Raw genomic sequence first — 15,430 nt, 5'->3', positions numbered from 1 at the left:
GGTCGGCAACCTCTGGCACGTGGCTCGCCAGGGTAAGCACCCTGGCGGGCCAGGCCAGTTTATTTACCTGCTGACATGGCAGGTTCGGCCGATCGTGGCCCCCACTGGCCGCTGTTCACCCTCCCAGGCCAATAGGGGTGGTGGGAAGTGGCGCGGGCGACGGATGTGCTGGCGGTGGCTTCCCGCCGCCCCTATTTGCCTGGGACAGCAAACCATGACCAGTGGGGGCCACGATCGGCCGAACCTGCCGCGTCAGCAGGTAAATAAACTGGCCTGGCCCGCCAGGGTGCTTACCCTGGCGAGCCACGTGCCAGAGGTTGCCGACCCCTGGTCTAACTACTGGATGCAGTAGTTAAACTTTCCCAGTCACATGGTTTCCTAACACCCAACTTTTTAAGAAAACATACTGGTGAAGTGGTTGCTGTATAACAGTCCACTGCTAGACATTTAAACTGGTATATCCATCCCACTGAAATGTGCTTTCTCATATATTTGCGATCCAGGAACAGTGTCCCTTTATTCTCTAATTCTGGGCTAAAGATGACCTTTCTCCTGATCTGGAACACGGTAATTCCAGAGTAGAAAGTTCAAATGAGCCATATATATGGAATTTCAAAGATGTTAGGTTTTATAGCAGGATAATTTTGGATGTATTCAGTATAGCATTCCTTCACAGTGGAGCCAGCAGTCATTTTAAATTTAGGAAACTTAAGAGATCTAACAGAAAAGTTCCCTTTCTGTCATTTACTGGGAAGAATGAAATGCTAGTATAAACTAGTTCATTAATAGACAAAAACAACAATGGTAAGTAGTGCAAATACATATTCAGGTGACCTACTGTATCCCCCTGAGAGCTTATCAGTAGCTGTAGAGAAATTTGTGGCCATTTCCTATCCGATATAAAAACTCATAATGTCTCTGTTCACACTGGTTTTGAGATGGCATTCCTTAAGTAATACCTAAGCTTAAAGGTCATCATTTTCACAGTCTCATTTCTTAACAAAATTTGGGGCAACTATTATCTCAATAGATCTTCTGAAATTTACCTGATATTAATTATACAAGAACTTAATCATCTTAATTGGCCTGCAGGTTTACTTTGACAAAAAATGTTCATTTAATGTAATTTAAATTTCGGATTGGTACAATAAGGGTGTGTAGCAGGGTGGTTACCCGCTCTTGCCTGGGAGAGGGCTGGGGCAGGGGAAAAGCTGGGCTGATTGGCAGAGCATCCGCAGCTGGGGCCACGCCCCAAAAAGAGCCCAGCTGGCCCTTATAAAAGGGCTGTGAGCCAGGGGCTGAAAGAGTCTCCCTCTGGCTGAGGAGGGAGATGGACCTAGCTGCCTGAGTGCTAAAGGGTACTAGAGTGAAGCAGGGCTGGGGAAAGGCCAGAGGAGTTGGGGAGCTCCAGGCCAGCAACTCCCCAGGCTGCAAGGCCTTGTACAAGGCTCCTGGAGGTACTGGGTTGCAGGGAAAGACAGCAGGTCCAAACCTCTCTTGCCTATGATTACTGGCTTATACAGACTGTAGTCGGCCCCAGTGGAAAGTGGCTAGAAGGTGACTGGCAGAAGCCCATAGGCGGAGGCAAGGTGGGGATAGAGGGTTGGGGGTTTCCCAGAGAGGGGAGACCCATAGAGACTGGTGGGGGTATTGCCAGGGGGAAGCCCCTGGGTAAAGGGGCACTGGGTCTGGGAGGGGAATGGGGGCCAGCGGCAGCGGGACACTGGCCTGCAGAGGGTGCTCCGAGGGCTGGAGAGCTAATTCCCTGGGACGACCAACAGGAGGCGCCACAGGGGTGAGTCCCACCCCGTTACAGGGTGAAAGAAAAGAAGAAGGTCACAGCACAGCCAAAAGAAAGATATTGGCCAAACTCAGTCCTGGTGTACATGGGTGCTTCTGTGACTTGCAATGGAATAGCAAGCCAGTCAGTTCAATTGTGTCGGTTCAATTGTGCAAAGCCTGGCTTTACAAGGGCTGATTTTGGTATAATATATGCAAAACAAAACTATTTATACTGAAAAAGTGACAGGACAGTAACACTTCATGCTGTGATGTGGAGTACCCAGGTGCGGAACCAGTTTGAGATGTCTTGTTCAGACCATAAAGGTGATAAACTCAGTAGATGGGGAACTCACTAGATATGCAGTCACCTCCTGCTGGCCAATTTCTGGAACAGTAACAGAGCTGCTTGGAGATGGGCACTCATTAGTTCTTTATGCATTCTTATTGTCTTAAGAGAGGAAAGTATACAGTTTAAAAGGAGTAGAATGCTAGAACCTCTGAAGGAAGGGGATTCTCCTTCTCCATATGGATTCATTATGGAGAGAACCTATCCTTGGACAAATAAGTGCACAACAGAGTTAACAAGTTCTTGCCTAGCTCTGACTTCTTTGAAGCTCCACTTGTCTTTTCACAGTCAATTCAGCCTGTAGCAAAATCAAACCAAGAGTAGGCCTGGAGTTTGCATCCTTTCCAATACTGGATCAGCTGTTGTGACTCAGAAATAATGCTTGCATAAGGCAAAGTACTTATTCTCAGATGTCAGGATAAGAACAGGAGTTATTCAGCCTGTTCAAGAGCCAGAAACAGAAAAGTTTGGTTTTGCCTGTGCTCCTGTAGTTTGTAACCCAGTGAAATGCACCAAAAGGTCTCATTAGAAAGCAGCCTTGGAAAAAGTGCAGAAGAGCAGAAGCAGAGGAAAAGGCTGGGAGAGAAGAAAAGGGGAGGCACCTGGAGGACAAAAAAATCACAAAAAAAATAGAGGAAAGATAGTGACAAATAACATGCCTTATGCCTGTTCTAGGGAGAATATCTGAAAGGGTAAGAGGATAATTCAGCCTCCATGAACCATTTCTTGTTTGACGAGCTGCCAACATGGATGTCAAGTAGGGGTGGTCGACCAGCATTGATGTTGGATTTTGTGATGTGGGCACCTGATTCCTGTGAACTGGATTGAGATTACCAAGCCATTTTACATAGGCCACTGAATAGTCAGATGAGGACAACTTTCAGTCAGGACCATTTTAGGCTGGATTTTAAGTAGGCACCTAAAAATGAAAGCCTATGTATCTCACTACAGAGATACCCTGAGTCATCCAGTCCCCAAGTACAGCACGTTACTTTCATGTATTACTACCTCAGGGTAAGGTTACATGAGAACGTATTTCCTGAAAAGGAATACATTTAAAAAGATACTTATATTCCACTTAGTTGTCTTAATAAATAAGGGGTGTCACTAAAATATGCAATTTGTGTATATGAGGCAGTTACAAGGGGATGCATATGTCAACCTCAAGCATGATTTATTTTTGCATGACTTTTCTGACAGTTGCAATTTAACGGCTGTATTTTCCTCCAGTCTCAAAAACTTTCATGATTCTAGTTTTGTGGTAGAGGAGTAAATGTCTGTTTTCAAGTACAATTTTATCTGAGTCATTTAGGGAGAGGTGTGGCGCAATTGAAACATGACTATCAACATAAGTAAAACGAGATGCTCTGGTCTGTGTGGCACTGTTATTGCCAACTGAATTGCATATAATATTGTGAAATAAAATATCTAATTTATTAAAATCTAAATACAAAGGAACATCACAATACACAATAAGATCTGGGGTGGGGGTAAAGAGAACAGTGCAAGGACGAGGGAAAAGAAGGTTTCTGCATGGTTAGCCACATCGACAACCCAAGTAAGGGTTAATATTCCAAACACGACAGAATAGTATTTCTTTCAGAAGTTTAAAAGAGTGAATAAACCCCATGTAACTCTCTCTCTCTCTCTGTCACACACACACACACATTATTCTCTATCCATGGAGTATCCGCCAACTATCTCTCAACACAAGTGACTGTCATGGCCTTTTTTGTTCTAATAATAAATAATTAATTTAAAATATTTAGCATTTTTCAAAATGAAAGTGCTTCACATCTTCAGATATTTACAAATATTAATCAATCCTCAGGATGCACACACACCCACACCACACCACACACACCACACTGCCCCACCCCTCTCCCGTGAGGGAAGTTCAAAAGGTAAGCGTTTCTTTCTTTCTTTCTTTCTTTCTTTCTTTTCTTTCTACAGATGGGAAATCTGATACCCAGTGAATTTAGGTGAATTACTCATGGCTACACAGGGAGTTAGTGTCAGATCTCAAGTGCTATTAGCTACCCAAAACATGATCATTCCTCTAGCCCACACTGCCTTTTATAGATAAGAACTTCCCCACAAAAGGGGATCAAGTATAACAGTGTAGCACAAAACAATGAGAAATGTTCCATTTTTAGAGGCAAAAACAACATACCTTTTATTCAACTCATTTCACAAGTGTTACTTTTAAAATCCACAGCTGAAGCAGAAGCACATGCAATGACATATAAATGGCACACTGTGACACTATTTTTTGGTATGGTCTCCGTCATTGTCATCCTGATTTCTTTACCTCTTAACCCTACCTAGAGAATCTCTTGTGGGGAAAGAACAGAAGAGATGCTGGAATTTCCTTCTCATCTGTGACAAATCCTAGTTTGGAACCTGTGGTCCTCTAGGCATAGGAAAGGTAGGTGTTGGAATTAATGGGCAGGAAGGGGAAGAATCAGAGATGGATTAGTTATTTGGCATAAAGGTCCATGCCTATGACCCCTGGCTCTGGGGTCAATATGCTCAGGGGCAGCAAGTTATATGAGCCCGTGGTGCCCGTGCTCCAGAAAATTCAGGGCCTGGGGGCCCGGCTCCATCAATGTTCAGGGCCAGGTCTCTCCCCCAGCCGCCCTACGCGCCTCCCCTGGAGCATCCTCCAGCCCCGCCTGCTGCCCCTGTGCACCTCCCCCGGAGCGTCCCTGCCTGTGCCCTGGGCAGCGGGCGACTGCCCTGCCGCTCTGCGCTGTGCTCCCTCACCGGTCACTGCTGGCTACAAAAGGGAGCGGCGCTGGCGGCAGGCTGAGGAGGGAGGAGGCGCATACATGATAGCCCCACCCCCATCCCTGGCACCTACCACAGGGAGGCGAGGAGGCTTCTGGACCTGAGAGGGGCCTGACCCCTAGGAGCATGTGCAGTGACGGTGCCTGGTGAGTGTGCTGCCAGGGAGGAAGTGGGGGTCCCTCCCCCGGAACTCACTGCTGCAGGTGTGGGGAGGGCTGGGGGACTGTGGAGTCCTCTCTGGCCCCAACCCCAGCCAGAGCCCTCATCCCCGGACCCCAAACCTCTGCCCTAGCCCTGAGGCCCTCCCACACCCCAAAACCCTCATCGCCAGCCCCAGCCAGAGCCCTCATCCCCCACACACCCCAACCCTCTGCCCCAGCCCTGAGCCCACACTCCAAACCCCTGGGCCCCACCCCATTAATTTTGTTATGTGCACCAATATGCAGGTGGGGGGAGGGGTCAGGACTTTGACCCGTTCTGGACACCACCAAAACTTATACAAACCTGCCGCCCCTGAATATGCTGTCATCGCACACAGTCAAGGAGCTCAAATGGAGCACACTGCCTGCAGCACAGGCCATCTGCTCTCAGGAGAGAGGCAGGTCCTGCCATGAACATTTGGAGCTGCAGGAGCCTGCCAATGTCTGCTGGTGGAAGAGGGGAGCCCAGGCCTCAGTTGTTGCTATCCTAGTGTTGGCGGCAGAAGTGGGGTCCTGGCTGCTGCTGTGATATTCTCGGGCAGCAGTGAAAAGGAAGAAGACCTGCGGTGCCATTGTTTGCCTCCAGGGGCTGAAGGAGGGAGTTCTCCTGGCCAAACTACTGCTTTCCCAGGGTAGCTGTTGTACAGGGTTCCACTCACCACACGCTTGCCCAGGCAGAAGGGTCTGTTAGCTCAATCCAGTTTGTTTAGCAAAGTGGGCATCTCGACAGACATTTCAAGCATGCTAAGCCAACTAGAAGGAGCCAACACGATTCAAACACAGTCTTTCCCCCTGTGGGGCATTGCTGCCCCTCTGGAGCAAGGATCCCAGAGATGGTGACATTGCCTAGTGCCTGACGCAGGGGGTAGCTGGGAGATGGGAGCCTGGGATGTCTTTCAAGGGGTAAAAGAATGAAGTCATTTAGTGCTAGGTCTCCCCCCACCTCTGGCTGAAATCTCGGGTCTCCCCAGCTCCTCATCTGAATCCTGTCGCTAACTTGGCTATGAAATCTGGGGGGAGAAGGGAGAGGAAGAGGCTAGTCCTGCTTTGTACCAAGCTAGCTCCAGTGTGACTCCTCGAGGGGCTCTCACCAGCTTTGAGGCTGGCTCCTCAGCGCCTCTTTCCGTGTGTGTTTTGTGTTACACACCCACCCCCCCGATCTGCTACAGCCACTGCAGCAGGAGGGAGAAGGGATTTAACCCTTCCCAGCTGGCAGCGGAGCGCTAGCTCCGGCACAAGAGAAAAGGGTGGGAGGAAAGCTGAGTCTGGCTGCCCGCAGCTTCTCTGGTTGAATGATTTCAGTTAGGGCACCGCACCCTATCTAGGGTTCCGACCTCTAATTTAGCTGTGTTTCAAGGAACCCAGCAGAGCAGATGCAACGCCATCAGTCTGTGGTCACTGAAGAGTTAAAAAAACTGCTTAAATCTTCTCGTTAGAAAAATATGAAACCCAAGGGGTGGAGACCACTAGCTAAAGGAAACGTTTAAAGCCAATTTGGCTTTGTTATGCAAGTTGAGTTCCTTCTGGGGCAGCAGAGATGCGGAGTGCAGGCAATGCAGTGGCTTCAGAGACTGAACCCTTTCTGAGCAAGGTAAGCATTGGGAGCACAGTTTGGGACGCTGGCACTAGGAAAACAGCTTTTTGGTATAAATCCCCATTTAGAAATCAGTGCTCCGAGTGAGTCTTCCCCAGAATAAATGATGGATTACTGACTCAAGAGCTTCCTTCATGGGCAGTTGAGTCTCCCGTTACTTTCTGCTGGAGTAGATGTGGGTTTCGCTTTAATTATTATTACTCATGTTTATATGGTAGGGTACCTAAGGAACATCCAGGAATGGAGGCCCATTGTGCCAAGCACCATACAAACACAGAGTTTATGTAGTTTCTGCTTTGTGATTCTCATTTTGATGAGTGAAGTAGAATAGCCAGTGTCCTTAGCAGCTGTCAACTATTCAGCATTAGCAACTGTTTGGGCAGGAGTAGGCAAAGAATATTTCACAGTAAAATTACACAAATTTGTTAGTGAGATCTCTGAGAGAATTTGATAGAGAAGTAATAATCTGATCACTCAATAAATCACTCCTGTATATCACACCTTAACATGCTAGGCACCTGGGACTCCACTTTCTGCTTCCCTAACTTCCATAATCTTTTATTTTCTGCTTTCCTTGCATTATTTAACACAGCTAATTTGCTTTTGTTTTACTTCCATCCTTAAGTGGCACCTATAATTTTACAAGCCTTATAAATTTACTTTTTTGTGTGTTTATACATGTATATTTGTATTTGCAATAACTAAATTCCAAACTGACATTTGCTCATTCCTTTGTTTCAAAACATGTTTGATAGCTTATTTTATTTGCTTTTCTGAATTTTACACTGGCACAACTTTTGCAAAGGGTGATCTTGCCAAATAGAAATGATTAGGAGCAGCTTTTCTGTTTACAGCTTTGAGATGGGTCTCTTTACACATATCAGTGAGCACCCACCCCTTTACCTCTTCTCAAGATGGCATCAATAAATTGCAGAACTGCCCTCCCTCACAACACATTTAGAATGTTAATAGTGGAAAAACAGTGAGGTCGCTCCAGTCAAGTGATTTTCATGCCGGACTTATTTTGTGCATTTTCAGTTGCATTTAAAACAAATCAAGCCTTTTCTCTTTCTAAACCTGAACTTTTAAAAGGTGTTTCCTATGTCAAAAGTTTGAGAAATTGAGAGAGATATATGGAACCTGCATTTTCCATTGACTTACCTGGGATCCCTCGCACTGGGTGAGATCCAGACACTCAGTGCAAGCCCCATTGCCTCCTACTTATTTGTGCAAATCTGCATTAAGAAAAAAAGTTTATTGGATGAGCTTTATCTATTTAATTTGCTGAACCATTTTTTTTACATGGTGGGGGGAGAGGGTGAATGGACCTTACTGATTCGTTTGTGATCTAATATTTAAATCTGACATGCAGTGAAATGAACAGATTGTTTTATATTGTTTTCAGTTTGCCACTTTGTTTGCATCCCTTCCTCTGACTCTTTGCTTTCTTTATGCCCCTGCTTTAAGGGCTGTGGCGTTTGAGGTTACCCAGAGAGTACAAGACACTGGAGCCTCCACCTCAAAGATACTGCCACAAGTGTGGCCCGTGAGGTTTCTACCTGACTTCACCCTCTGGTGGGTGGCTGGAGAAGTGCCGCTCAGCCTGGAACCATGGGCTCTACCAGCAGCCGCCAGAAGAAAGTCTTCAATGACTCAGTCAGCGATTATGTCAACACTGAAATCATTAAGAAACATTACAACTACACAGGGAAGTTAAACGAGAAGGCAGACAGTGGAATAAAAGTGACCTCAGTGGTTTTTATCATCATTTGTTGCTTTATCATCTTAGAGAACATTTTTGTCCTGCTGACCATCTGGAAAACCAAGAAATTTCACCGACCCATGTACTATTTCATTGGGAATTTGGCTCTCTCAGACTTGCTGGCTGGGGTAGCTTATACTGCCAACCTTTTGTTATCTGGACACAAAACCTATAGTCTCACTCCTGCCCAGTGGTTTGTCAGGGAAGGCAGCATGTTTGTAGCTTTGTCAGCCTCTGTTTTCAGCCTGCTGGCCATTGCCATTGAGAGGTATATCACCATGCTGAAGATGAAACTCCACAATGAGAGCAACAGCTTCCGCTCCTTCCTACTGATCAGTGCCTGCTGGGTGATATCCATGATCCTAGGGGGGCTCCCTATTATGGGCTGGAACTGCTTTGACCACCTGCAGAGTTGCTCCACTGTGCTGCCCCTCTACCATAAGCACTATATTCTCTTTTGCACCACAGTTTTCACTGGTCTTTTATTATCAATTGTCGTCCTCTACTGCAGGATCTATTCCATGGTCAGGACTAGGAGCCGCAGTCTGACATTTCGAAAAAACATTACCAAAGCCACGAGGAGCTCAGAGAAATCTCTAGCCTTGCTCAAGACAGTGATCATTGTCCTGAGCGCATTTATTGCCTGCTGGAGTCCCTTGTTCATCCTACTCTTGCTGGATGTGGGGTGCAAAGTGAAGGCCTGTTCAATCCTCTTCAAAGCTGAGTATTTCTTAGTACTAGCTGTGCTCAATTCAGCCACGAACCCTATCATCTATACCTTAACCAACAAAGAGATGCGGAGGGCCTTCATCAAGATCCTGTGCTGTTGCAAATGCCCCTCTGCAGATTCTGGGGCCAAATTCAAGAGGCCAATCATAGGAGGGATGGAGTTTAGTCGAAGCAAATCTGACAATTCCTCCCACCCACAGAAGGATGAGGGTGACTGCCCGGAGACAATCATGTCTTCAGGCAATGTCACCTCATCTTCTTAGAAGTATCCATCGGAGGCATATTTTAAAGCCTCCCCTTTGAAACCTGACAGACAAGAAGCTACCTGCTCACTGTAGCAACTCCAGAGAGATGGCCTAAGTGAGCAAGATAGCATTAGTTCTGAAGAGGCAAGCAGGGCACTTGCAAGGGTGGAGTTCAGGAAGTGGGACAGACTGTTCTGGCTTGAAAATATTTCCCTCTGGAGCATGTTTTGTCTTTGCACTGAGGCAGACTCAGGATTGCCAGGAGTATTCATAACTTGGAAAGACTGATGCCTTGGTGAAATGGTGCCGTGTGTGTGCGAGTGTGTGCATGACTGAGAGGCAGAAGGAGGAGGGTGGGAGAATGAATTGTTTTTTTCTTTGTGACGAATGTGAAGTTATTATTTCTTTACTTGCAGAAAAAGCCCTGACACAAAAGATCTTTCTGTACCAAGTTTAGGGATAGCTCTACTATCCTGGGTCACAAGTGTTTGCCATTTGGCATGTAGCAGGAAGGAGATCACACCAATGTAATCTAGATCACTGACAACCATAGGTTGGCATCACTTTCCTGAGTTTTTAGATGTAATAAGATTTCATCTGCGGAGTCCAAAGCTTTTCTTTAGCAAGATCAGTTCTGTGAAGTTGTGCTGAAAATCCATATTACTTTTAAGATCATGAGCCAGATTCTGCATTAGATTGCATTCATATAACCCCAAAGAAGTCAATAGGATTGAATGGGAGGAGCTCAGAATAGCATTTGGCCCCATAGATCTATTGATTTGTTACATTTAGTATGAAATAAATTACATGACCATAATAGTTACAGGATAAAACTACAGTTAAAGAGAAAATGAACATGTGATATTTGACAAGATAAATATAATACAGAAGCTCCCCGACTTATGCAAGGCGTTTCATTCCGGAATGCCTTGCATAAGTCAAGTTTTGCGTAAGTCTGGAATGTATCTCCAACAATTACACACACACACACACACAAAAAGCTTACGGAACTTACGGAACTTTTTCCGTAAGTCCAGATTTCCGTAAGTCGGGTTTGCACAACCCAGGGAGCGTCTGTAGTATTAAGTATTATTAGCATCAGTGTTTTTGACCGAGTAAGGACAGAGTAAATACTGAAAAAGAATTTCAGGATTTGGCCCACAGAGTTTCCATAGTAAAGATTGATTAGAAAATCTGTATAGAATACCATGAAATTCAGAGAAACAAAAAAGGACCTTTGTCCAAGTGAAATGGCTTTTGATGACATATAAATGTACTTCCATAACAAAATGCAAGAAATTTTTTGACACTTACTTTGTGTTCTTTGTATTAGAATGTTCATAATTTCAGGAAAGATGTCTGTATTTTATCAATTCACGTAAGAAATACCTTTAATTTAAATTGAATGTATTTGTTTTATGGCATCATTTCCATTACAGTATTTTTCTAACCTGCATTAAGGGGGTTGAATGTATACAATATATATAATTAACGAGATGCAGAAGTCTTCAAACACCTAGAGCATTATTATAACAAAAAAGTGTATCGGGGTAGCTGAACAATTGATTAATGTACAGTTATTGTCAAAACCTATAAGTGATTTTCTATAAAAATGTTGTCTTTTGTAGTATGATTTCCAGTGCAATTAAACTGATTTTTTTCTTTGTTTTTAAAAAATAGTATTTAAAATGTTTGACTTTTATTGTTCAATTTGCACATAGCTTTATTGATTTCTAAACATTAATAAACTGATTTTTTTAAGATGCTACTATCACAATTTTTTTTGTACTATCATCAAGATATGGAGCATGATTCATTGATCATAGACGTCAATGGAAACACTCTCATTGATTTCAATAGACATTGGATCAAGCTGATTCTGCATGATATTTCTGTTCAATTAAGGACAGAGATCCATAATGACACCTTTATTTACAAGGCAATATAAAAGGGTACAAGAACAGGTGCGCCAATAGAAAGGTGATGGGTGCCAATAAAAGAACCTGGATATATCTATGCTCCAGATCAAGAAATTTCACTATGGCAAATAATGGAGATTACTGCAGCTTACTGTCCAGAATGGAGTAAGTGAAATACCATGTAATTCAGGAGATCATGCATTAGAAATTAAGTTATATATTAACCAGTCCCATTTTTGTTATATTTATCTGGGGGGGGGGGAGGAATCTTTAAAAATAGTTGTGAATTTTGCTGTCAGCTTATTACAAACATCAAGGTGGTTTATATTTAAAATATAAAGCCAGAGCCTCAACTGGTGTAAATCAATGTCACTCCACTGACTTTGTTAGCTGAGGATCTGGCCAATGTTTTTCAGTAGCTACTGTATTTCTTCCAAGATTTGACTCTTCCATTTCCCCTATTGCTGCCATTCTCTCTAGGTAATACTTTAAAAGTTTCATTGAGCTTATACAGGATACAGTTGGGGCGTAAAGATAAAACTCACCTTCTTATGCAGTACGTCATTTCTGTGCAAGGTTTACTGTGGGAAACTGGAGCCTACTAACTGGGGAAGGCTTTAGGTCAGAACCTCTCACTTCCTGAAGGAAATTCCAAAAATGCCCTGAAGACAAAAGAGTGGAAACAGACTGGAATTTCTCTCCATCTGTCTGCCTGTACGGAAGGAATGATTTCATGTATGCTCACTTCCTAGGCTTTTTAATTACTGTCCCGAGCAAAGCTGGAAAAAATGTCAAATCCGTATTTGTGCAAAAGATAAAACTTTTCTTGGCTTAGGCCTTCATTCTGGCAGTGACTTAGGGCACTGAGGGGCAATAGGGAATATAAGCTAAATCCTCTGTGTATCATTTATTCTCCTCCCCACCACGCAGAGGGCTGGAATGAGGATTATGCACTACTTACATTACACTTAAGCCCTCAGAATGAGAACTGATGTAGTTCAATAGACAGAACCCAAATCTCCATCAATTGCCCCATTTCCAGCTGCTATGTGGCCATGGGCAATTAATTTCCTCTATTCCTTTGTTCCCTCTTCCCACCCTTTGTCTGTCTTGTCTATTTAAGTTGTAAGCTCTTTGGGGCAGGGACTGCCTCTCACAATGTGTTTGTACAGCAGGGGGCCAGTTTTGATTGGGGCCCTCTAGACACTACTGCATTTCATGCAATAAATAGAAAGTGATGTGTTAGCCTCATACTAACCCCCTCTGCACATGGGTGTATATCAGCCTTTATGAAGGAACTCTTCTGATACAGATGACTGATAACTCACTTCCTGGCTAGTTAGGACATACCTGCTCATTCTCAAAGAGATTCATACTTTGGGAATACAGGTGATGTCATATATAATAAAAACTAGGGGTTCATGCCAGGAAGTGAGACGTACAGATCTACTTAACCTCTTTCTCTCTTTTCTATGTGGATTCTCTAGGCCACTGACATCTATTGCAATAAATCAACTCCCATTGTGGAGTTTCATCTTCAGCATGGTGATATACCTCTCAATGGCAATGGCCAGGAGGCTGAAAACAGAGGCTGACAAAGCTACAAACATGCTGCCTTCCCTGACAAACCACTGGGCAGGGGTGAGACTATAGGTTTTGTGTCCAGATAACAAAAGGTTGGCAGTATAAGCCACCCCAGCCAGCTATTGAGCATTCTACCCTGTAGAACAGGCACCTTCCTACTCCACAGAGCTGCTCCCTGTACACGGGAGTCAGATCCATTTCACTTTCATGGCAAAAATAAGTTTTCACTGCTTTTTACTCCTGTTAGCCTGGCTGAGCCAACACAGCAACAAGAGAGGGAGCTGGATTGTATTTTACATTCCATTCCAATTAGTTACCTGTGCAAAACCAATGGGTTTCACAGGAGTCACCAAGGGCTGTGATCTGGTCCCGTTACATTTTGTTTCTGGGACATAAAGGGCTTGAAAACAGCCGTATCTTGGCACCTGGGAATTCTCCTGGTGCAGAGTTCCCTGGGTGAGGTAGGGTGAACAAAGTTGCTGTGCCATCCTCCTGTAGTGACCAATGTTTGCAGGGGATTGTAGTGGGAATATTATGTAATGGAGGAGTTGTGGTCAGAGTGCGCTATACTCCAGAAGTTTGGGGCCCACAGTGCAGTCAAAGTGGGATGTTCAAAGTTATTCTAAGGAAAAGCAATCCCTGCATCTGCTGTAAATTATGCTGAGAACGGGGTCCAAAACTGGGGAGACACAAAGGTAGCTATAGTCTTGACATCATCCAATCCCTTTGACAAATCACCCTCCCCACACCAGCTCAAATCCACTCTAAGGCATCCCTCATTGTAACTAACTACAGAGCTAACAGTTCTCCAAGTATGTAGAGAGGATTACATTGTCTTTGGAAGGAATCTCACAGCATGAGCTCTTTCCAGTATTTAATTTTGTCTGCAACCAGTGTCCAGACAGTCCAAGTGCACTTCACATTACAAGTCACCTCTACTAAAGTTGGAATTGCTATCCTTGGAACATGCTCTCTTCCCAATGCCAGAATTCACAACAGGATGAGTTATCCTACAGGCAGGCAGCCACTGTGCAAAATGAACTCAAGGAAAGAGATTATGCTTAGTGGTTTAGCCACTCTTATGTACGCAATATGTTACTCTTGCATATATTATAGAGGTCACAGAATTAAAGTGTTGCAAGGAATAAATGTGATGAAAGAAAGGCAAGAACAGGATGCTTTGTACATTTCCACCCGTAGTTTCACGTGAGGTTCCGGTACATGGATCTAATTTTCTTCTTCTCATATAGTTTTTTTCATTGCAGATGTCTTACTGCAGTTCCATCTGTGGTTATTACTTGTGGTTATGTCAACAGAGCAGCTATTATAAGTATAATTTCAGTTTCCCCAAAATTTGGTTGTTCACTAATTACCTGTCAGCCTTGAAAATGAAATTAACACTGCAGGAACCTGGTAATCAGACTTTTTCTTTTCACCCCCACCAAAGTTCTCTGCCCTGCAGGTAAATCACTTAGGAACTCCAGTAATATTAACTCTCATTAAGCACTCTACCACAATCACAAACTCCTACAGGGCACACTTCAACCAGCCTTTTTACACACGAAAAGTGAAAGTTGACAGCCATGTGGCTATGGATGAAGAGCTAGTGAAAGCTGTAGCTATGGGAATGACACTTTTACTAGAGCAGAGTTTGAATCTCTAAATGTACACTAACAACAAGGTGGCACCTTAAAGACTAACAGATTTATTTGGGCATAAGCTTTCGTGGGTAAAAACCTCACTTCTTCAGATGCATGGAGTGAAAGTTACAGATGCAGGCATTATATACTGACACATGGAGAGAAGGGAGTTACTTCGCAAGTGGAGAACCAGTGTTGACAGGGCCAATTCAATCAGGGTGGATGTAGTCTACTCCCAATAACAGATGAGGAGGTGTCAATTCCAGGAGAGGAAAAGCTGCTTCTGTAGTAAGCCAGCCACTCCCAGTCCCTATTCAAGCCCAGATTAATGGTGTTAAATTTGCAAATGAATTTTAGTTCTGCTGTTTCTCTTTGAAGTCTGTTTCTGAAGTTTTTTTTGTTCAATAATAGTGACTTTTAAATCTGTAATAGAATGACCACGGAGATTGAAGTGTTCACTTACTGGCTTTTGTATGTTACCATTCCTGATATCCGATTTGTGTCCATTTATTCTTTTGCGGAGGGACTGTCCGGTTTGGCCAATGTACATGGCAGAGGGGCATTGCTGGCACATGATGGCATATATCACATTGGTAGATGTGCAGGTGAATGAGCCCTTGATAGTGTGGCTGATGTGGTTGGGTCCTCTGATGGTGTCGCCAGAGTAGATATGGGGACAGAGTAGGCAATGAGGTTTGCTACAGGGATTGGTTCCATGATCTACAACCTATCCTGGAAAATGATCCCTCACTCTCACAGACCCTGGGAGGCAAGCCAGTCCTCGCTTACAGACAACCCCCCAACCTAAAGCAAATACTCACCAGCAACTACACACCACA

At 44.2% G+C, this 15,430-nt stretch overlaps 1 protein-coding gene across 1 annotated transcript; it reads left to right on the top strand.

Annotated features, from left to right (window-relative positions):
• The first annotated feature begins 6,418 nt into the window (after positions 1–6,418).
• S1PR1 (sphingosine-1-phosphate receptor 1) lies at positions 6,419–11,211 on the top strand. The gene is made up of 2 exons (XM_054037302.1): positions 6,419–6,709; positions 8,180–11,211. Exon 2 carries the CDS (start codon positions 8,324–8,326, stop codon positions 9,464–9,466), a length of 1,143 nt encoding a protein of 380 aa, XP_053893277.1. The 5' UTR covers positions 6,419–6,709; positions 8,180–8,323; the 3' UTR covers positions 9,467–11,211.
• Positions 11,212–15,430: the final 4,219 nt, after the last annotated feature.

Source organism: Malaclemys terrapin, chromosome 8, assembly GCF_027887155.1.
Source record: "Malaclemys terrapin pileata isolate rMalTer1 chromosome 8, rMalTer1.hap1, whole genome shotgun sequence".
NCBI lineage: Eukaryota > Metazoa > Chordata > Testudines > Emydidae > Malaclemys > Malaclemys terrapin.
This window is presented reverse-complemented; position numbering and strand designations above follow the sequence as displayed.

Coding starts and splice junctions, on each gene's coding strand:
- S1PR1 (XM_054037302.1), top strand. CDS start 8,324: ATGGGCTCTACCAGCAGCCGCCAGAAGAAAGTCTTCAATGACTCAGTC.